Source organism: Maniola hyperantus, chromosome 23 (genome assembly GCF_902806685.2).
Source record: "Maniola hyperantus chromosome 23, iAphHyp1.2, whole genome shotgun sequence".
In the NCBI taxonomy this organism is placed as follows: Eukaryota; Metazoa; Arthropoda; class Insecta; order Lepidoptera; family Nymphalidae; genus Maniola; species Maniola hyperantus.
Genome location: NC_048558.1, coordinates 6,676,169 through 6,699,924, shown reverse-complemented (window position 1 = coordinate 6,699,924; position 23,756 = coordinate 6,676,169). Strand labels below are relative to the sequence as shown.

Sequence of the window (23,756 nt, the reverse complement as noted above, 5' to 3'; positions counted from 1 at the left end):
TCATCAAGCATGGCGACCTTCTGCCCGCTGATGGTATTCTAATGTAGAGTAACGACTTTAAGGTGAGGAATACCAGTATACCTCTTATGTGGGGCCATAAACCTTTCTTTTTACTTTGGTTCTCACTCAGGATCGAATCGAGGTTCGCTCGATTCGATCCTGAGCACGCACTTTTCGGAGTTATGTACGTTTTAATTAATTAAATATTACTTGCTTTAACGGTGAAGAAAACATAATGAGCAAACCTGCTTGCCTGCTAGTTCTCCGTAATGTTCTCAAATGTGTGTGAAGTTTGCCAATCCGCACTTGGCCAGCGTGGTAGACTATGGCAAATGACAAAACCTTTCTCACTTTGAGAGGAGATCCGTGCTCGGTAGTGAGCCGGCGATGAGTTGATCAAGATGGCTTGTAAATAATTCACGTCTCGTTGTTTCAAGGGGAAGAACATTGATTATTATTTCAATGTTATGTGCGGATACACTTTTGACTGATGAGGTAGTTATTGTTAGCTAAGAAATCATTGAGCGTAACTATACAAGGTACGACTAGATACGAACTTGATAATGGCGCACATTTCCTGACACAATTCAAAAAATAATGGACGAGTCAATGAATCAAGTTGAAGGCCTCATGAAAAATCTTAGGAATGACACTTCCGTGTAAAGTATTTAGTTTAATTTATACTTGGTTTCATATTTTGATAATGTTCTATCACTTAACTATTGTCAGGGGCATATACTAATGCTTCAGCTTAAAATACAGAAGGCAGCGAAGCCTAAGGGATTTTTCATATAAAAACGTCAGATGAACTCTCAAAACAAGCTTCTAAACGTATAATAGGTTTATACACGTTTGTAAATGATGATGTAGTATTTTTTAAAAATAAATAATATAGCGAGCAAACGAGCCGGCGAGTCACCTGATGTGAAGTGATTACCGCCGCCCATGAACATTTTCAACCGCCAAGACCGCCAATGCGTTGCCGGCCTTTCAGGAATTTGTTAGTCCGCCCCTTGAATAACCCCATGTTGTAATCTAATGGGAACTCCGCCGAAGGGAGTTGATTCCACAGTTTGTATGTGCGTGAAAAAATGGATCTGGCACAACGGGCGATCCAAGTGCACCAGGCAACCAGGTGGTGAGAGTGAAATTGCTTGCGGTCGTAAAATCATCCAAGTAGATGATTCCCGCAACTTCGGCCACATGGATTTAGGTTTTTAAAAATCTCATGGGAACTCCTTGACTTTCTAGGATAAAAGTAGCCTATGTCACTCTCCAGGTCTTTAACTATACCCATGCAAAAAATTACGTCAATCCATTGCTCTGTTTGTCATTGTGATTGAAGGACAAACAAAAAACCAACTAAGACAATTTCGCATTTAAAATATGGGTAATGATGATATGGGTAGTAATGGGTAGTGATAAAACGCATTTTATCGCATGTTTTTGGTAGCCATTCAATTATTTCCCCGTTCGGCGCTTGATCGACGCCGCCCCCCCCTCTATTAGTTTGCAGGTATCGATGTAATAACTGATAAGGCGGGCTACTCCGTTATCGGCGGGGGCTTGAGTGCTTGTCATATTGCCATGACTAAACTCCCTTTCCTTTGCCCCCGAAATGTAGCTTTGACGTTATCAGGTAGGCACTTTTAGGTAGGGTTCCGTATCTCCAGAGAAAAAAAGGGAAACCTTTTTATAGCGTTTAAACTATTGTGAGTGATTTCCATTATACGCGTGTTTTGTCGAAGTTAGCCCGACTAGTTTCGAACCCATCCGGGGTTCTTTTTCACAGGGACTTAGTTCGCACACGCGTCGCGGTTGAGACTGCGCGCCGCGCGCGCTGTCGCCGCTGACCGCACAGCCCGTTGTGAAGGTGGTTGAGGTGGGGTGGGAGTCACCCGCGCTCGCCAGCACCCGGTTAGCGCGAGGGCCATGCGGGTGTGCGGCATAGATAACACACTATATACCAGAGAGTGCGGGGCGTTAACTCTCCGATTGCTATCTCGACCTGTCGTGTACTATAACTGTATGGAGATACTCGAAAACTAATTTCATTTTCGAAGAACTTATACTAAGTACTAGTACTCGTTATCAACCCTTTTTAAAGAATAAAAAGGATATTTTAAATTTCCTCATAAAGTTTTATTTACTTACTGGCTTATGCAAGCGACTTCGTCCGCGTGGACTACTCAAATTCCAAACCCCTATTTAACCCGCTTAGAGGTTGAATTTTCAAAAATCATTTCTTAGCGAATGTCTACGTCATAATAGCTATCTGCATGCCAAATTTCAGCCCGATCCGTCCAGTGGTTTGATCTGTGCGTTGATTGATCAGTCATTCAGTCAGTCAGTCAGTCAGTCACCTTTTCCTTTTATATATTTTTACCTACTACCTAAGAAGATAATGATGCCTATCTTTTGTGCCGGTTCTGCGTAAGTCAAGACCAAATTTGTTGATAAGCAGAACATACGTCCCGATAGCGCTACAGATAACAATCATGCAATGCGACATTTTATCAATACCGCTTATTTACAATCTTTAGTAAAAAAATCTTTTTTGTTATCTCTAAGCACGTAATCGGTACAGCTTCCGGGAGGCAACTGTTTTAGTTTAGACATGCAGCATGCTTTTATCAGCAGTTTGACCGTCAGCTATAGTTGGTTATGTTCGGGCATGGATACAAAGGAAAAGAGGGGCTGTTTTAAAATACAAGCTAAAAACCCTAGCTAGCTAACTACCCTTATTATAAATGCGAAAGTGTGTTTGTTTGCTGGTTTATTGGTTTGTCCTTAAATAACGTCACAACTACTACTTATAGCTAAGGACTTGGAGAGTGACATACTAGGTTACTTTTATCCCGATAAATTAAAAAAAAAACGGGCGGAAATCACGTTTGTTGTATGGGAACCCCCTTAAATATTTATTTTATTCTGTTTTTCGACGATTATCGTCATTGTCAACTCAGAGCCGGCTCACTACTGAGAACGAGTCACCTCTCAGAATAAGGAGGGTATGCCCATAGTCCACCGCGCTGGCCAAGTGTGAATTGATGCATAGGAATCACAGGACTTTTTATACAGATTCGAACCCGCCTGTCACAGCAAGTATTAAAATCTATTTCGTCATCATCGTGATCAACCCATGGTCGGCTCACTATAGAGCACGATCTCCTCTCAAATGAGAAGGGCTCTGGCTATAGTCTACCACGCTGGCCAAGTACGGATTGGCAGACTTCACACACCCTTGAGAACATTATGGAGAGTCATGCAGGTTTCCGCACGATGTTTTCCTTTAGCGTTAAAGGAAAGTTAGATGTGTGTGCCCGGGATCGAACCCCCGACCTCCGATTAGGAGGAAGACGTCTTAGCCACTAGGCTATCACAGCTTCAGGACAGTAGTACTGTTAGTTTAATGTACACGTTTTGTTCCTCAGATCGACGAGTCATCGCTGACGGGTGAATCGGATCATGTTAAGAAGGGTGAATCTTTTGATCCCATGGTGCTATCCGGTACTCACGTTATGGAAGGTATGTAAAACTTCACATGGTAAGTCAATCTCCCAAAAAAGATCTCCCATCTACACACTATGGAAGACCCCCCACTAGGTGGACGAACGACATCAGACGAGTCGCAGGGAGCTGCTGGATCCAGGCGGCACAAGACCGTGGCGTGTGGAAGTCCCTACAAGAGACCTATGTCCAGCTGTGGACGTCTATCGGTTGATGATGATGATCTACGCTCACGAAACGTTTCACGTCATCATTCCTCATACGCATGGCTAAGGTTTGGAATACTTTTCCGCGATAAGAGCCTCATAATAGCTCAACCCGGTAAAGGAGTGGACTGAAAACCGAAAGGTCGACGGTTCAAACCCCGCCCGTTGCACTATTGTCGTACCTACTCCTAGCACAAGCCTGACGCTTAGTTGGAGAGGAAAGGGGAATATTAGTCATTTAACATGGCTAATATTCTTTTTAAGAAAAAAAATATCTGTGTTTCCTTCCTATTAAAATCCGGGTATCTTTAAAACAAGAGTGAATAGGCGTCTTCTAGGTAAACGTGTCCCGTCTTAGGCCACATCATCACTTTCCATCAGGTGTGATTGTGGTCAAGCGTTTGCATATTTGCCTATAAAATAAAGATGGTAGACCAAACTCTGTTTCTTATTTCCATCATCTGCCCCTCTGGTTAGGACTTAGGAAGTCAGCTTTGTACATGTTGTAGTCCAAAGTATTTCGGCCATAGTCTACCACGCTGGCCAAGTGCGGATTGGCAGACTTCACACACCTTTGAGAACATTATGAAGAACTCTCAGGCATGCAGGTTTCCTTATGTAATCCTGTAATCCGGTAGATGCATCCGACTATTCGTAAGTACTTGTAAAAGTTTATACGAATAAAAAAGATTTTCATTTTCATTTTCATTTTTTCATTTTCATTTTCATTTTATGATGTTTTCCTTCACCGTTATTAAGTAAGTGATATTCAATTACTTAAAACTCACATAATTCCGAAAAGTTAGAGGTGCGTGTCCGGGATCGAACCCCCGACCTCCGCTTAGGATCTTTACCACTAGTGACTAGGCTATCGTAGCTTATTCGTAGACTAGAGTATTTCATATTAATTTCACACTTATGCTTGATACCTTCACGCGTTCCTGCGAAGTAATCCTTTAAGGGTTCTTTTTTTCTCTGGATATACGGAACCCTAAAAATAGGTGTTGGTGTTGGTTGCAGGGTCGGGCAAGATGCTGGTGACGGCGGTGGGCGTCAACTCGCAGGCCGGCATCATCTTCACGCTGCTGGGCGCCGCCGTCGAGAAGGAGCACAAGGAGATCAAGCAGATGAAGAAAGGTCAGGGTCCGCCACTAGTGCTGCATCATACCTTCTTATCCGCAATCTTTTATATGAGCCGATTGTTATGTCACTCTAACATTATTTTTTACCCGACTATATATATATACACCTATTCAAAATAGGTAATAAATTAGATTTAGAAGATTTAGAGCCTCAATAGCTCAACCGGTAAAGGACTGGACTGAAAACCGAAAGGCCGACGGTTCAAACCCCGCCCGTTGCACTATTGTCGTACCTACTCCTAGCACAAGCTTGACGCTTAGTTGGAGAGGAAAGGGGAATATTAGTCATTTAACATGGCTAATATTCTTTAAAAAAAAAAAACGACAAGCAGCTGCGCGAGTGCAGGAGAATGATAGCTACAATGTCACGATCGCAATCATCTCTCATTGGCTAACGCACGCTCGCTATTGGCTACAATGCATTGTTGCAACAAGAATCGCACAAATTCAGTCAATCAGAACAATTGAGATTGTAATAATGATTGATGCAGGTTTTAGACAATCGCCCTACAGGATGCCAAGTTCATTCATATGTTAAAATAACTTTATTTTGCATACATTTATTCAGTAGGTAGTTTTTTTGTAACGACTGTTCAACATATTTCAAATGCGTGTTTTTGCTATACTCATCCTTCTTATCTCTGTTGTGTGACGTAACAATAAGGCTCAACTACCCCTAGATTTAGGAACTCCCCATTGATTTAGAAACCTTTTCTAGTGTTGCATTTTGTTAAAATCTTCTTAGTCACTTTCAAATGGACGCGGCTGACGCTTGTGACAAACAGCAAACAGCAAGCGTGTGGATTGGTGTTTGCGTATGCTTGCCAATGCTTTGGAGCGTTCCGATTGGCAGGCAAACCATCTGTGGTGTTTGCCAATGCTTGCTGTCTGTTTGCCACAAGCGTGAAGCGCTTGCAATATAAATTGAGACTAACGCTGAGATCTATAGAGCGCACTTTGACTTTGCTCAGACTTAAGATTGAGTTGAAACGAGACAGATTTATGTGAGAGATATAGCTCTGTCTCGTTTTAAGTCTAAGTCAGAGTGCGCTCTATAAATCTCACTTTAATTTTGGTACCTATCACCATTAAAGTTTGCTATTTTATGTCTCTTTTGCCAGTGAATTCCAAAAATCTAATAGTTTAAATTAAAATACAACATTAGAAAAAGTATGCCCAAAAAGCATTAAATTGCAAATTACCTAGTAGTACCGAGTACATACATTGCTCATTTAGTAAATAGAAATTAGACATCATGTAGCCTTGAAAAAGAATTCGCTTACAGACGCTTGTTGCGTATTATATAATAACAATAATGTTATTGTACATTGAATATTTGAAAAGAGCAACCGCCGCGTTTCTTGCTGGTTCTTCTCGGTAGGAAAGGCATTCCGAACCAGTGGTAGATTATTTTGACGTTTCCGGTGGGTGGGAATATAACGCTTGGCTAAATGAGCATTGTACTGTTATTGCTTGATAATTAGGATATGCGAGATGCTTGTATTGACAAGTGATGAATTTTTGAATACTTTTAACATTCAATTTTTTTTAATAACTGAAATCTAAATATATATTTGTAGGGAATTTTTAGGTATGTACTGAATTAGCAAACTACGATAAATTCTAAATTGCGTGGAACTAAACCGAAATAAATATATTTGTGTCTGCGCATTTAGTGAAAATCAACCAATTATAATGCTTCCGCGGGAAAACCGATTTTACTTATCTTGATTCCAAAAAAAATTACATTTTTTTACTAACTTTAAAGAGTTTTAGTATACTTAAATAGAATTAGTTGAGTAATAAGTACCTACTCAGGGATTGTTAGAAGAAAAATTTGGCGCTCGCTTCGTCCGTGTTCTTATTCCGTGATAAAATGAATACATTTTGTGTTCGTTCTCGAATCTAGTACGCAATTATTCTACAAACCTTACGGAAATTTTGTAAAAACGAAAGTTTTATTGTCTCAATGTTCGCGATTGCTAGTCTTAGATAATGTTCCTGCATCACTTGTCATACAATGATCGCGGCAACCCGAGTGTAGTTGCATATAGTGTGTCATGACGACATGCCCCTCCATTGCCACCGCACTCCTCCCTCGATGGGACCTTCCAACAACTTAACTGGTGATAAATAATATTAACAATTTCACCAGTTTAGTTTCTGATATGAGATTATTTTATTTGTTGGCGACGAAAAATTCAAAACGTTTTTGAATATTTAGTACGTTCGCAGTACATCTTACGGTCTCCTTGAATTTTGATGTTGTGTTTGACTAATAGCCTGAAATGTCTTGCCCAAGCATGGTACTAGTGTATAAGTTTACGATGTTACTTTATTATATACCCCCGTAGTACCCCATTGATGTTAAACCCATAAGTTGATTATTATGCATATAAGATAATCTCGTTTCAGTTTTTATTTATATAAAAAGTATATTTAAAATATACCCTATAAAGCATTCATCTGTAAATGCGAATTAGTGGCTAAGCTCGAGCATTTGATGCCAAAGAAATTGCACATTTTTGAAAATAAGTATTTATTATAATACATTATTATTAAACTAGAACACATTTATGTTTACCAGGGCCAATGGGACGAGGAAGTTAAACAGATTTATGACCAAATGACTCCTCACGCGCCATTTTAATTAACTCTATGGTTCGACTGTCATGTCAAAAGTATGGTTCACCAACTATTCATCCAAGGGTTCACCTTTAAAATAAGGACTAAAATCGTACTTTTGACATAAAATTTGACACATAACGTTAAAATACGCGTGAGGAGTTAAATTTTACGCGTTGTAAACAAAAAATCAGCAACAAATGCTCGGGTGCTATGACCCATTAGATTTAGTTTCCACTGACATTTAGACCCTATCAATGACATCCGAATTTTTTTTCTCCACCCCCTCGACCCCGGCCTGCCGCACACCCTACGCCGACGAAAATAAACGAATGAAATAAAAAAAAATCATACACATTAAAAAAAATTGCATCGTGTATATGTCGTGTTGACCGCATGATGTATAAACAACGATATCGTTATCATGTGTATGCTTGTGTAATACCCGCTGTTGGATGAACGGGCGAATTGGCGCGAGTAGAAGCCAAAAAGCAGCAGAAAAAGGGACAGCGCAAAAGTCTGACAGGTGGTAAGTAGTATCCTGTGCTATGCCCCGCTTTATTTACCCTGCGTACACTGAAGGGCACTTAAATTGATCAATAACAGCTTTTGTTAACATTCACAAATGTTATATTATAATAAATTTACCCTGAAGTGTACGATAGTAACATATTTCATACATATTACAGTATCCTCAATTTTTTTTCTGTGTTTCTTACAAACGCGTACTTCTCTTAATATTTAAGAGTATCTATGTTATCTTAAATATAAAATTACAAATTTTCGACATTTTGTTCTTACTGCAAATGTCAAAAAAACATACTATATACTTAATACTTACAAAACCCTTTTGGTTTTAGGGTCTGTTTACCTAATGTGCCTGTGTAATGCGCGTGGCCGCTATTTTAGTGACGTCAGCACTAGACTGAAGTTTCGAGCTGATGGTATATTTTTACTTAAATATACGTCAAAATGACGTCATTTCGATGTTAATGAGACATGGTTTCAGCGCAATAGCAATTTGCGGGACTTATAACCAAATTCATTTAAATAATTTTAAATACACATCAAAAATTGCGAACCGGCAGGCAAATTCATTTAAGGTGTTCTATTCCTTGCTTGTTTGTAAGCACCTTTATGTAAGAATGAAATATGTTATTATAACAATTAGTAATTAAACTTATGTGGCATTCAGTTAAAATTATCTAATTTTACTCAAGTAATTACTATAAAACTATTAGTTAATACACACCCATTTATCACACCCAAACATTACACTGCATATAATAAGCATCCAAGTAGTTTTGAACGTAATTTTAAAGCTATACTTAGAATTTTTATCTGCACCCATTTCTAAAATTATTTACAGGTTTTGAGAGCAGCGCTTATAATAAAATATAATATGATGTGTAAACTGTAACGTGTATCTTAATTACGCACTTATTATTTGAAATTGGCGCCGATTCTGTTGTCTTTCTCTAAACTAAATTTAGAGTGTCTGCATCTTTTTCTTTTTATTATTGCTAAAAATGCATGCTACAAATTTAAACAATATGCTCACGACTGACAGCTAAAGTCACGAGGTTTGACAGCTCTAAATTAAATTTAAAACTGTCAAACTGTGTCTGTCCTTTTCATATAATATTAGTAAGAAGAGGATGTGAATACTCAAAAATTTAGGTGTGCTCAGAATCAGTACCATTGATTTATTTAACAAAATATTTTTGGTCGACTGTGTACATTTGTTATTGTTTGGTATACAGTGAACATGCAATTGGCTTTACTATATTTAGATAGTACTTATTAAATATATTTTCTACAAAATATAAGTGAAATCAACTTAATGAATTGGCTTAATCAATGTCTTTTAGTAGTTAAAATAGTCTTAGTACAAATTTTATTTGGTATCGCAAAGCCTACACCTTATTTATAGTTATGGTAAAATGACACCGCAGAGACGTAAGCCCTCTTTGCGTGTACTATCGCTTTTATAATGGGAGGTGCTCTGAAGAGCTTTTTGACCTCATTCCACCCTCCTTTTTCTACAACCGCACCGCGCGCTACCGTAAGCAATTTCACCCTCACCACCTGGGTGTCATGGTGCACTTCAATCGTCCGTTGTGTCTGTTACTTCTTTCCACGCACATGCAAACTGTGGAACCAACTCCCATCGGCGGTGTTCCCACTAGATTACTACATGGGGTTATTCAAGGGGAATTTCTGAAATGCCGGCAACGCATCGGCAGTTCTTCTGGTGCTGCTGCTTCTGGTTCATGGGCGGCGATAATCACTTAGCATCAGGTGTTCCATCTGCTCGTTTGCTCGCTATTTCTATTTTTTTAATTTACACCTTGATTAGCAATACTTTTTACAAAATTATTTGTTGTGTGGGAAAAAAAATTAAGTATACTTATTAGCAAGCAAATCTACCAACTCACCACAAAACTGACTTTAACAGATACTTTAATTATAATATTATCAAAAAATGCTGTCCATTTAATTCAAAATTCTGAGCAACTTATAAACCAAATTCATTTTTCTTTAACGAATTTAATCATCTCAAAATTCAATTGACAAAATTCATTTTGTTAATAATCCATCAAAAATACATTTACTAACAGCTCAGATTAATGCGAAACACTTATTGTCAAAATAACTCAAAATTCATTGAAAACACCACACGAAAGTAGCAGAAATACCAAACGGTAGCAATCGCCATTAAAATTCATTAACAAAAAGCGCAACAACGCCAGGTGACGACGACTTGGCAGCCTCGGGCAACAGCCACGGCAACCACGCGCGGCCCGACGACAACCACGTGCCTGCGCCGCCCGCCGACAAGCCCCCGGCCGAAACCAGCCACAAGAAGGAGAAGTCGGTGTTGCAAGCCAAACTCACCAAACTAGCCATACAGGTGAGTGCAACCTACGACAACCACGTGCCCGCGCCGCCCGCCGACAAGCCCCCGGCTGAAACCAGGCACAAGAAGGAGAAGTCGGTGTTGCAAGCCAAACTCACCAAACTAGCCATACAGGTGAGTGCAACCTACGACAACCACGTGCCCGCGCCGCCCGCCGACAAGCCCCCGGCTGAAACCAGCCACAAGAAGGAGAAGTCGGTGTTGCAAGCCAAACTCACCAAACTAGCCATACAGGTGAGTGCAACCTACGACAACCACGTGCCCGCGCCGCCCGCCGACAAGCCCCCGGCTGAAACCAGCCACAAGAAGGAGAAGTCGGTGTTGCAAGCCAAACTCACCAAACTAGCCATACAGGTGAGTGCAACCTACGACAACCACGTGCCCGCGCCGCCCGCCGACAAGCCCCCGGCTGAAACCAGCCACAAGAAGGAGAAGTCGGTGTTGCAAGCCAAACTCACCAAACTAGCCATACAGGTGAGTGCAACCTACGACAACCACGTGCCCGCGCCGCCCGCCGACAAGCCCCCGGCTGAAACCAGCCACAAGAAGGAGAAGTCGGTGTTGCAAGCCAAACTCACCAAACTAGCCATACAGGTGAGTGCAACCTACGACAACCACGTGCCCGCGCCGCCCGCCGACAAGCCCCCGGCTGAAACCAGCCACAAGAAGGAGAAGTCGGTGTTGCAAGCCAAACTCACCAAACTAGCCATACAGGTGAGTGCAACCTACGACAACCACGTGCCCGCGCCGCCCGCCGACAAGCCCCCGGCCGAAACCAGCCACAAGAAGGAGAAGTCGGTGTTGCAAGCCAAACTCACCAAACTAGCCATACAGGTGAGTGCAACCTACGACAACCACGTGCCCGCGCCGCCCGCCGACAAGCCCCCGGCCGAAACCAGCCACAAGAAGGAGAAGTCGGTGTTGCAAGCCAAACTCACCAAACTAGCCATACAGGTGAGTGCAACCTACGACAACCACGTGCCCGCGCCGCCCGCCGACAAGCCCCCGGCCGAAACCAGCCACAAGAAGGAGAAGTCGGTCTTGCAAGCCAAACTCACCAAACTAGCCATACAGGTGAGTGCAACCTACGACAACCACGTGCCCGCGCCGCCCGCCGACAAGCCCCCGGCCGAAACCAGCCACAAGAAGGAGAAGTCGGTGTTGCAAGCCAAACTCACCAAACTAGCCATACAGGTGAGTGCAACCTACGACAACCACGTGCCCGCGCCGCCCGCCGACAAGCCCCCGGCCGAAACCAGCCACAAGAAGGAGAAGTCGGTGTTGCAAGCCAAACTCACCAAACTAGCCATACAGGTGAGTGCAACCTACGACAACCACGTGCCCGCGCCGCCCGCCGACAAGCCCCCGGCTGAAACCAGGCACAAGAAGGAGAAGGGGGTTAAATTTTCAAAAATCCTTTCTTAGCAGATGCCTACGTCATAATAGCTATCTGCATGCCAAATTTCAGCCCGATCCAGTAGTTTAAGCTGTGCGTTGATAGATCAGTCAGTCAGTCACCTTTTCCTTTTATATATTGAGATTGAGATTATAAAATGCCTGTTTCTTCTCTCGCCAGATCGGTTACGCCGGCTCAACGATCGCGGTGCTCACAGTAATCATTCTAGTCGTTCAGTTCTGCGTACGCACATTCGTCTTGGAGCCCAACGTTTGGAAGGCGACGTATATCAACAACCTGGTCAAGCATCTCATCATCGGTGTCACCGTGCTGGTGGTTGCGGTGCCGGAGGGGTTGCCCTTAGCCGTCACACTGTCACTCGCGTATTCCGTTAAGGTATGTGACTTACACCGGAATTCATAGACAAGATAGGGGCTTCTTTGGAGGACGATTCAGACGACATGTGTCATACACAACCTTAATGCATTACACAAAGGTTGAATATGACACATGTCGTTTGAATCGTCCTCTAAAGGAGCCCCTATCTTGACTATGAACTCCAGTGTAAAACAAATTTTTTCGGCCTTAGTAAGCAGGTTCAGTAATGAGGAAAAATAAAGTCCTAATTTCCTAAGAGTCCAGATATTTAATCTTATTCTTCCTAGCTATTGTCACGGCTTACGTCAGGGTCCGCTTCCCTGCTAGATCGCTACCATATTGCACGGTCTATAACATCCTCTCTTCAAATACTGTTGGCACATGCATCTGCTTTTGCGATATCAAGAAGGTGATTTAATGAACATACAAATTCCTTCACAGAGCGGTGATAGCCTAGTGGCTAAGACGTCGCGTCGGCCTCTATTCGGGTGGTCCGGGAGTTAAACCCCGAAAAGTTACAGGTGCATGCCCATGTACCTCTAACTTTTCGGAGTTAAGTGCGTTTTAAGCAATTAAATATCACTTGCTTTAACATGGAAGGAAAACATCGTGGGGAAACCTGCATGCCTGAGAGTTCTCCAAAATAATGTTCTTAAAAGTGTGTAAAGACTATCAATCGGCATTTGGCTAGCGTGGTAGACTTTGGCCAAACCAGTTTCAATCTGAGAGGAGACCCGTGCTCGGTAGCGAGCCGGCAATGGGTTGATGATGATTGTAGTGTAATTATATTGTTATACTTAAAGAAGATATTAATGAAATAAAGTTAGTTGTGGGTCAACAAGCCTTGTTTTATTACATGGTAGCAGCGGTGGGATGATGACAAATTCTTTTCCAGAAAATGATGAAAGACAACAACTTAGTACGGCATCTCGACGCTTGCGAAACAATGGGTAACGCGACCGCCATCTGCTCAGATAAGACTGGAACCCTGACGACCAACAGAATGACAGTGGTGCAGTCGTACATCTGCGAGAAGCTGTGCAAAGTCACGCCCAACTATAGGGACATACCGCAAGACGTCGCGGAGATCATGATCGAGGGTATAGCGGTCAACAGCGCTTTCACGTCCAGAATCATGGTGAGAATATCAAGTCCTTAACTTCCAAATCATTCAAAAACCGACACAGTCACAGGGAGCCGCTGGATTCAGGCGGTGCAAGACCATGGCGTGAGCCCGACCTGTGCCCAGCTGTGGACATACGTCTCGGTCAGTGATGATGATGAAGTTCCAAATTCTTCCCGTCATTCGAGATTCATCGTCGTCATAAAGCATTAGACTTGCACTGCTCGATCGCGCGGTTTTAAATTATAAATTGCACGTATTGCCCTGTTTTGTTTTACGAAAATTTTCCCAATATACCCCATACCAAGATTCCGTAAGACTGTGGAAATAGGCAAAATATACAATTCTTGCAGTTTCCACGTCAGTTACCCGTCGAATCTTTCTAACAGCGTAAGCAGCAGAGCTGAGTTTACCAGCAAGTGTTGATTTATACAAGTGTTGATAAAGTTCCAACAAGATCACGGGTTTTACCATCTAAAAATTAAATTTAAAACTGTCAAACTGCGTCTGTCCTTTTCATATTACATTTGTAAGAAGATGATTCGAATACTCTAAAATTAGGTTGTGCTCAGAATCAGTACCATTGACTCGTTATCACTAAATTTATGTTGTACCTCTTTCAGCCATCACTAGACCCCACCGGTCCACCGATGCAAGTAGGAAACAAAACTGAGTGCGCTCTTCTAGGCTTCGTAGTTAACTTAGGACAGAGTTACGACGCCGTCAGGGAAAGGCACCCCGAAGAATCCTTCACTCGGGTCTACACATTCAACTCCGTGCGCAAGAGCATGTCCACTGTAATACCTTATAAAGGGGGATATAGGCTATATACAAAGGGTGCTTCCGAAATTGTTTTAAAAAAGTAAGTTGCATTGTCTTGTCTTTTTTGTATTCCTAATTTATTTGGGGTACTTAAGTTTAAACATGAGATATGAAGGCGTCAGGGAAAGGTATCCTGAAGAATCCTTCACTCGGGTCTACACGTTGAACTCCGTCATCCATACTAATATTATAAATGCGAAAGTGTCTGTCTGTCTGACTGCTAGCTTTTCACGGCTCATCCGTTTAACCGATTTTGATGAAATTTGGTACAGAAATAACTTGCATCCTGGGCCTTCCCCGGGATGCAAGTTATTTCTGTACATAGGCTACTTTTGATCCCGGAAAATCAAAGAGTTCCCGTGGGATTTTCAAAAACCTAAATCCACGCGGACGAAGTCGCGGGCATCATCTAGTACCTTATCAAGGCTATATACAAAGGGTGCTTCCAAAATTGTTTTAAAAAAGTGAGTTGCCCATTGGGGCCGATTTTCTTGTACACAATCTCTAAACTAAAATAAATTACCAGGTCTAAATTTAGTACGGAAAAGGATTTCCGCAAGCAGCATTATGAAAGGGATAGCAACAGATTTAGACGTGCCATTTTTGTTTCGTTTAGAGATTGTGTACTTAGCCACAGTTATGGCTTTAAATTAGAGTATAAGTTAAAATATAAGTGCACACAATTTGCACTAAAATAAATGCCATAATTTTTACATAATCTTGCCGTTGAGTAAGTACCTCTTTGGTGGGATGGAAAGGATGGGTTCGAAACTAGTCGGGCTAACGTCGACTAAACACGTGAGTAAGTCCGGGACAGATACCTCTTTGGTGTTGGAAAAATCCCAAATTTTCTAAACTACTATATTAGCAGCTATTTTGATAGCTCTCTTCTATTTCTCATGATCGCTCTAAGCCTACATAATTGAAAAATAAGAGGAATCTTGTAAAAATGAACTACAACCATAACACATGTTTTGTCTTGTCATTTGTGTTTTATATGGTCCTATAAAGTACGCGGCCGAAAGTAATTTACATCGACCTTTAGAAGGAAATAGCAAATTTGTAGAGCACTGTCTTTGTCGTTGAGACCGACAAAACGTCATATAGGTATGAGTGACAGAGACAACGCTCTACAAAGCCGAAATGTCATTCTAAAGGCCGATGTACTTACTTTCGGCCGTGTACTGTACAAGTACATACATACATAACTGAATCATAATTTTCTCCACAGATGCGCTTTCATCTATGGTCATGAAGGTAGATTAGAAAAATTCACCCGCGACATGCAAGATAGATTAGTGAGGCAGGTGATTGAGCCAATGGCATGCGATGGACTGCGGACGATATCCGTGGCGTATAGGGACTTCGTGCCGGGCAAAGCGGATATTAACCAGGTAACTTTTTTTTTAATAAAAATGGCGAGCAGGCGCTATATCTGTATGAGTGACAGAGACAACGCTCTACTAAGCCGAAATGTCGTTCTAAAGGCCGATGTACAATACTTTCTACCGCGTACTATACAACAGTGGCATCAAACCGTGTGCAAGCAAGTAGTGCCTACTCCTTAAGTATATTTTGTATTAATTGTATTTATTTATTTATTAAAGAAGAATATTTACAGTTTACAACAAGTTTGGTCTATTCCTAAACTTTAAATCATAAGTTTTTCCGTACACCAGTGCCGTCGACAGTCGATAGGTACCTACACGTAACACATTAATTTATTGGTATACTTAATAGAATAGAATAGAATAGAATGTTTTTTTATTCATCTAAACTTTTTAAAAGTGCTTATTAATAGTCAGGTAGTTTTAATTTACCACTGGTTCGGAATGCCGTTCCTACCGAGAAGAACCAGCAAGAAACTCGGCGGTTGCTCTTTTTAATTTTTCAATTTACAATGTTATTATACCGTACTATACAAGCCATTGCAGCCCCGTGCATTGCTGGAGCGAGTCAATACTTAAAAGCTAACTAACAATTACTTAATATAAAGTATATTGAGCTAAATGTGGGTTATTTTAAACTTAATATACATAATAGGTAAAAAACAATCATTTATATAATGTAGGTAGGTAAGAAAAAGTTCATTATTAAATATCACAGCGGAATAGTAACACTCGACGAGCGACGATATGGTACTAAAGTTGAGTTTGCCAATTTGTCCACAGGTGCACATAGACCAAGAGCCCAACTGGGACGACGAAGACAACATTGTAAATAATTTGACCTGCTTATGCGTTGTTGGAATTGAAGATCCTGTCAGGCCAGAGGTGAGCGAAAACTATTAACTTGCCCTTCTTACGCGCTTCTCCATACCAACGTATTACGTCTATTATTCTATTCTTTGTTGTTCTAGATCTATAACTAAGCCATATATCGATTAATTTCTCCATTATCCCTAAAGCAATTAATGTAGTAAAATTGTATCTATTTTAGGACAATTTTTTAAGGCAACTTTGTGCCTAAATAAACTATATATAAGAAAATAGAAAATTGGTAATTCTTCTTGTCACATGTCACACTTTACTTATAATCATTTCAAAATGTCTTAAGTTTGTGTAAAAAAATGTTTTCTTTTGCCAAAAATAGGCGTGATTCCAAACGTCGATTTAAATTTTCACTTTTCGGTTTTCACTTAAAAAATCTTGTATCTCAAGCTCAATCAAAATTCATTCACCCGGCCTCTCTTGAGGTGAGGTACGGTTAGAGGGTGACACGCACAGATAATTTTTCAGTCATCTATGGAAACAGCACTATTTTAAACGAATACGATCATCGCACGAATATGCGATGCGACCATCGCACCACATATTCGCGCGATGATCGCGTAATCGCGTTGCATTAGGACGAAACCTTAGAGTTTTTACCCAACCCAAAAACGCTTAACGTGTCTACTTTAAATTCTAGTTATTTCAAGTCCTTGGTAGGAAGAATAATATTTCAAAATATGAGTTAATTGTTTCCAGGTACCAGAGGCGATCAGGAAATGTCAAAAGGCCGGCATCACGGTGCGGATGGTGACGGGCGACAACGTGAACACGGCGCGCTCGATAGCCGTCAAGTGCGGCATCCTCAAGCCCAGCGACGACTTCCTCGTTCTAGAAGGGAAGGAGTTCAACACCAGAATCAGAGACGCCAACGGAGAAGTAATGGAAACTGATTTTTTATATTCTATAACTAGCTTAAGCTCGCGACTTGAATTTTCGAAAATCCGGTCTTAACGGATGCCTACGTCATAATAGCTATCTGCATGCCAAATTTCAACCCGATCCGTCCAGTAGTTTGAGCTGTGCGTTGATAGATCAGTCAGTAAGTCAGTCACTTTTTCCTTTTATATACTTAGAGTAGCTTAATGCGACTTCGGCCGCGTGGACTACATAAATTTCAAACCCCTATTACACCCCCTTAGGGCTTAAATTTTTTATATATTTAGATGAATACTGTCCGATCTAAGCTCGATTTCTGACAGAAGCCACAACCATGCTGAAGCCAAAGGTTTAATAAATTGGAATTCTTAAATACATCATAGCAATAATTTCGTAAATAAAATAATGATTTTTTTAAGGTATATCTTTACTGTTATCTTTTTGACCATATCAGAAATAATAAATAACACTTCGATTAGGTCAGTTATAACATTTATTTACTTAACAAGTGATTTAACAATTAACTTTCTAGAAACGGTCAGCCTTTGGCCAACACTTTGCCCATTTTGACCGAAGTCGAAGGTCATTATACCACACCAGTTTATTATATAGTTGACCCCATCAATCCTCAGGTACAACAGCACCTGTTAGACAAAGTGTGGCCCAAACTGCGCGTGCTGGCGCGGTCGTCGCCCACGGACAAGTACACGCTGGTGAAGGGCATGATCGAGTCCAAGGCCTTCGACAAGCGCGAGGTGGTCGCGGTGACCGGCGACGGCACCAACGACGGGCCTGCGCTCAAAAAGGCTGATGTAGGATTTGCCATGGTGAGTCGATACTTCTTCCTTTCTTTCTGCCTTCTGCCTGGGCAGGTTTCCGCACTCAGGCGAGTCACCGGAGCGGGCAGCGCGGCGTGTTCTTAAGCCGCTTGGCAACTTTCCGAGTTCTGGGGTAAATTTGAATTTAATAACTACAGGAGTCCTGTTAAAAACCAAAATTTAGCAGGTTCTCTAGTATTTAAAGATAAATATTTCCATATAAAAATTATGTGCCAAGTCAGAAATTTCAGTATTATGGCGTTTGACAGCTCAGCATAGCCGTTTCCACAGATGATGATACATCTATGGCTGGTTTGCTTATGCGCCACCAGTCGGGATAAACTGGCAGTATAGATCCCCTATGTGCGTGCAGTGCCCCTCCCCGCCGGGATCCTCACTTCAGCCATCCAAGCTCGCTCCAGAAGCCGAGTAGACCGCCCAGGTTGCCGAGGGCTTGCCGGAACGAGGCTGGGGATCTAACGTAGTGCTAGTGGATACGTCTATCGTATTCCTCACTAGCTGATGGCCGCGACTTTGTTCGCGTGATTTAGGTTTTCAAAAATCCCTTGGAAACTTTTTATTTTGCTGGACAAAAAGTACCACTGTACCAAATTCCATAAAAATTGGTCAAACGGGTAGGAACATTAAGAATCTCGTGGGAACTGTTTGATTTTACTGGATAAAATGACCGTCCCTGGGATGTAAACTAACTCTGTACTAAACATCAAAATCGGTTAAATAGATGGACTGTGAAAAGTTAGCAGACAGACACGCTTTCGCATTTATAGTAATTTTCATCAATATTTTTTAAAAATGGTACCACCAAATTCCAGGGTATCGCCGGTACGGACGTGGCGAAAGAAGCGTCGGACATCATTCTAACAGACGACAACTTCTCGTCCATTGTAAAGGCTGTGATGTGGGGTCGAAACGTTTACGACTCCATTGCTAAGTTCCTCCAGTTCCAACTGACTGTCAATATTGTTGCCGTCATCGTCGCCTTTATCGGTGCCTGCGCTATCCAGGACAGCCCGCTCAAGGTCAGTGCATCCTCATTGTATCACCCTTATTGTGTAGGCCCCAACGTTTAGACTCCATTGCTAAGTTCCTCCAGTTCCAACTGACTGTCAATATTGTTGCCGTCATCGTCGCCTTTATCGGTGCCTGCGCTATCCAGGACAGCCCGCTCAAGGTCAGTGCATCCTCATTGTATCACCCTTATTGTGTAGGCCCCAACGTTTAGACTCCATTGCTAAGTTCCTCCAGTTCCAACTGACTGTCAATATTGTCGCCTTCATCGGTGCCTGCGCTATCCAGGACAGCCCGCTCAAGGTCAGTGCATCCTCATTGTATCACCCTTATTGTGTAGGCCCCAACGTTTAGACTCCATTGCTAAGTTCCTCCAGTTCCAACTGACTGTCAATATTGTCGCCTTCATCGGTGCCTGCGCTATCCAGGACAGCCCGCTCAAGGTCAGTGCATCCTCATTTTATTACTCTGATTGTATTACTTATTGTGTTATCCTCAAAGTTTGACTATATCGTCAAGTTCCTTCAGTTCCCGAGACCCTGCTTAAGGTTAGTGCACCGGCCTATTGTCATTTCAGTTTTCAATACATTTAGGCTTGATTCCTGATGAAAGAAATAAAGAACAGACTTTTATTTACAAACTGTACCACATATTACCTGAGGGTATGTTATCCCGGCGTCTCCACCGCTTGAATAATAAACCAAAAACCCATGCAAAAAATCACGTCAATCCGTTGCACTGTTGCAACGTAATTGAAGGACAAACCAACAAACTTTCACTTTTATAATAAGGGTACTGATTGCATATGCAACTCAATATAATAAAATTCGTATGTCCCCAGGCCGTACAAATGTTATGGGTGAACCTTATCATGGACACGCTAGCGTCGCTCGCGCTCGCGACGGAAATGCCGACCCCCGACCTGCTGCAAAGGAAGCCTTACGGTCGAACCAAACCACTCATCAGCCGCACCATGATGAAGAACATCCTCGGGCAGGGAGTCTACCAGCTCTTCATCATCTTCACACTGCTATTTGCCGGTCAGTAGACAAATAAACCAATTTTAGCGTTTAAACTATCATGAGTGATTTCCACTATATAAAATGTCTCTCAACAGCTATTCTTTTTTTTTTTTTTTATTCAGATACAAGTTAGCCCTTGACTGCAATCTCACCTGGTGGTAAGTGATGATGCAGTCTAAGATGATAGCGGGCTAACCTGGAAGGGGTATGGCAGTTTTTATTAAACCCATACCACTTTGGTTTCTACACGGCATCGTACCGGAACGCTAAATCGCTTGGCGGCACGGCTTTGCCGGTAGGGTGGTAACTAGCCACGGCCGAAGCCTCCCACCAGACCAATCGTATTCTCACGTATTTAGTCGACGTTAGCTCGATTAGTTTCGACTAGACTTCGTGACGCATAAACTTCTTTTTTTCTGGGGCAAATAGTAAGGAGTGGCTATCTCCTTTCATCAAAATCGGTTGAACTGTTGGACCTTGAAAAGCTAGCAGACAGACACACATACACACACACACACACACAAACACACTCTTTCGCATTTGTTATATTAAAATATGGATGGCATAAAATTATTGTAAATTGAACATTTGAAAAGTGCAACCGCCCAGTTTCTTGCTGGTTCTTCTCGGTAGGATCGGCATACTGAACCAGTGATAAACTATAGCAAAATATTCTGACAATTCAAAAACACTTTTAGAAAATAATTTGAAGAAAAATGTATTCTAAAGTATTTTATCAAGTACTAAGCTGATGCCCGCGACTACGTCCGCGTGGAATTAGGTTTTTTAAAAATCCTGTGGGAACTTTTTGATTTTGCGGTATAAAAAGTAGCCTATGTCACTCTCCAGGTCTTTATCTATACCCATACAAAAAATCACGTCAATCCGTTGCACCGTTGCGACGTGATTGAACGATAAACCAACGAACCAACAAACAAACACACATTCGCATTTATAATAAGGGTACTGATACTGTGAACAGGCGACAAGCTGTTAAACATCCCGACGGGGCGAGGGCAGCAGCTGAGCTCGGAGCCGTCGCAACACTTCACCATCATCTTCAACACATTCGTCATGATGACTCTGTTCAACGAGATCAACGCGAGAAAGATCCACGGCCAGAGGAACGTCTTCCAGGGACTCTTCACCAACCCTATCTTCTATTCCATCTGGATCGGGACTGCACTCTCGCAGGTACTTAACACTATTTGTAGGGTTCCGTACCCGAAGGGTGCCAACGAGACCCCGTTACGACGACTCCGCAGTCCGTCCGTCCGTCTGTCTGTCTGTCTGTCAGCGGACTGTATCTCGTGAACCGTAATAGGTAGAGAGTTGAAATTTATACAGAATAAATGATGCCCGCGACTTCGTCCGCGTAGATTTAGGTTTTTTTTAAATCCCGTGGGAACTCTTTAATTTTCCAGGATAAAAAGTAGCCTATGTCCTTCCCCGGGACATACGCTAACTCTGTACCAAATTTCATCAAAATCAGGTTGAACGGTTGGGTTGTAGTTTCATACAAATTTTCGTTTTGCGAGAAAGGGATAGAAGAAGTCCCTCCCACTCCAAAATTAAAATGCCTGTAACTTTGTAAATCTTTGTTGGATTTTAATATTATTTTCAGCGTACGTCATTATTTTTATCCTAGTTTATAATAAAGTAATAATATTTATCAAATTCAAACGTAGGAAAATACCCAATTCCAGGTAGTAATTATCCAATTCGGCGGCATGGCCTTCAGTACGGCGGGGCTGTCGATAGACCAGTGGTTGTGGTGCCTGTTCTTCGGCGCCGGCACGCTGGTGTGGGGGCAGCTCGTCACCTCCATCCCCACCAGGAAGATACCCAAGAAGTTGTCGTGAGTTCCACTTCCTCTGCAGGCTCCTGTCCTGCAATCACGTCGCGACGGACCAACGGATTGATGCGTTTTTTGCATGGATATAGATTATAGATACTTAATGGTACTGATTCTGAGCACAACCTAATTTTGGAGTATTCGCATCCTCTTCTTACTTAATGTAATATGAAAAGGACAGACACAGTTTGACAGTTTTAAATTTAATTTTTAGATGGTAAAACCCGTGATTTTAGCGCGCAGTCGCGAGCCTACTGTTTAAATTTGTAGCGTGCACTAAAATTAAGAGTTTTTAAATGGAAAGTTCATGGTCTGTCCCTTTTTAGCATTGTTAAAAAGAAAAGGATGCAGATACTCTAGAATTAGTTTAGAGAAAGACAGCGGAATCAGTGCCAGTGACGTGAAGAATGACAGTTGTATATAAAATCAGTTCAAGGCTACAGAAAGTCAACAACTTTCCTGCTCTCTGTTAATCTGCTGTTCCGTGGTTGAAGAACAAAAGTGTGATAAATGGCATGCTAATTGCTATCCCATAGGAACCGTTTGCTTTTCCCGGATAAAAAGTAGCCTATGTCACTCTCTGGGGCTTTCACTATATCCATGCAAAATTACGTCGATCCGTTGCTCCGTTGTGACGTGTTTGACGGGCAAATCAATAAACTAACAAACAAACACACTTTCGCATTTATAACATGGGTGGTGATAGATGGAAGTCATATTGTAGGAAGCAGGCGTTACTTTGCTTGTTGATAATTGTATAAAGAACCAAAAACTTAATTTGCTATTATCCGCTGAAACGCCATAATCCGTTTCAGCGGATAATAGCAAATTAAGTTTTTGGTTCTTTATATAGACGATAAATTAGTATTAAACTTGTTGTAAAGTTCGGAAAATTGCCATTAGAAGTTCCGATAAGCACATATGTCCCGCCGTTATGTCCAGATGGGGCCGCGGACAGCCGGACCCAGAGTCCATGCAGCCCGGGCCGGACTACGACTCGGACCTGGACAAGAAGCCGCGCGCCGGACAGATCCTCTGGATCCGGGGCCTGACGCGCCTCCAGACGCAGGTATGACGCGAGGGGACGGGTGACGGTGGGGGATGGACGGATACGGGAGGATACAGGGGATTGTAATGAGGATACGACTGATAATAATTTTCTATAGGATAGTTCGGAAATTGTCATAAACTTTTGGGGGATAAATAGGGTTTGAGCTTAAGAAATCAAGGGGGATCCAGAGGAAGATATATTTATTTTAAACTAAAAAAACTAAAAACTTATCATAAAATCAATTAGATGTAAAATCATTATACACATAGATTGTATACACAAATATGAGAAAAAGTTTTGATACAGACATGACTATAAGAATTTATCATTTAGATTTTGAGAGTAAAAGATTGAGCTTAAAAGAAGTATAGAAGCTTGAAAGTAGTAAAAGTAGAAGTATCTTGCTATCAATAAATGAATCTCAGAGTAGTACAAATTAGTTCATAATTTAGTGATAAATCAACAACAGTGATAAGTCACAAAACAACTAGCCTTTTCTTGGAAAAGTTTTTTTTATCATAATGTTCATCGATAAATGAATCTCAGAGTAGTACAAATTAGTTCCTAATTTAGTGATAAATCAACATCAGTGATAAGTCATGAAACAACTAGCCTTTTCTTGGAAAAGTTTTCTATCATAATGTATCCATCAAGTATCCGTCCATTTGGAATTGAGGCTTTCAAGAAGTTAAATTTGCATTTACTTGGGT

The 23,756-nt window shown here is 41.6% G+C and overlaps 2 protein-coding genes across 2 annotated transcripts in view; both read left to right on the top strand.

The window, feature by feature from the left end:
* LOC117993116 (protein lethal(2)essential for life-like) overlaps positions 1-23,756 on the top strand; it is a 182,566-nt gene that overhangs the window by 101,533 nt on the left and 57,277 nt on the right. The window lies entirely within an intron of this gene.
* Positions 1-23,756, top strand: part of PMCA (plasma membrane calcium-transporting ATPase 3) — a 257,807-nt gene that overhangs the window by 214,008 nt on the left and 20,043 nt on the right. The window contains exons 8-23 of the mRNA XM_034980852.2: positions 3,435-3,528; positions 4,737-4,853; positions 7,965-8,009; positions 10,237-10,397; positions 11,980-12,195; positions 13,073-13,315; positions 13,924-14,162; positions 15,354-15,516; positions 16,294-16,395; positions 17,092-17,271; positions 17,904-18,098; positions 18,923-19,129; positions 19,960-20,158; positions 21,123-21,334; positions 21,847-21,998; positions 22,938-23,064. Coding sequence (XP_034836743.1) covers positions 3,435-3,528; positions 4,737-4,853; positions 7,965-8,009; positions 10,237-10,397; positions 11,980-12,195; positions 13,073-13,315; positions 13,924-14,162; positions 15,354-15,516; positions 16,294-16,395; positions 17,092-17,271; positions 17,904-18,098; positions 18,923-19,129; positions 19,960-20,158; positions 21,123-21,334; positions 21,847-21,998; positions 22,938-23,064 — 2,652 coding nt within the window. The remainder of the gene's footprint in view (positions 1-3,434; positions 3,529-4,736; positions 4,854-7,964; positions 8,010-10,236; positions 10,398-11,979; positions 12,196-13,072; positions 13,316-13,923; positions 14,163-15,353; positions 15,517-16,293; positions 16,396-17,091; positions 17,272-17,903; positions 18,099-18,922; positions 19,130-19,959; positions 20,159-21,122; positions 21,335-21,846; positions 21,999-22,937; positions 23,065-23,756) is intronic.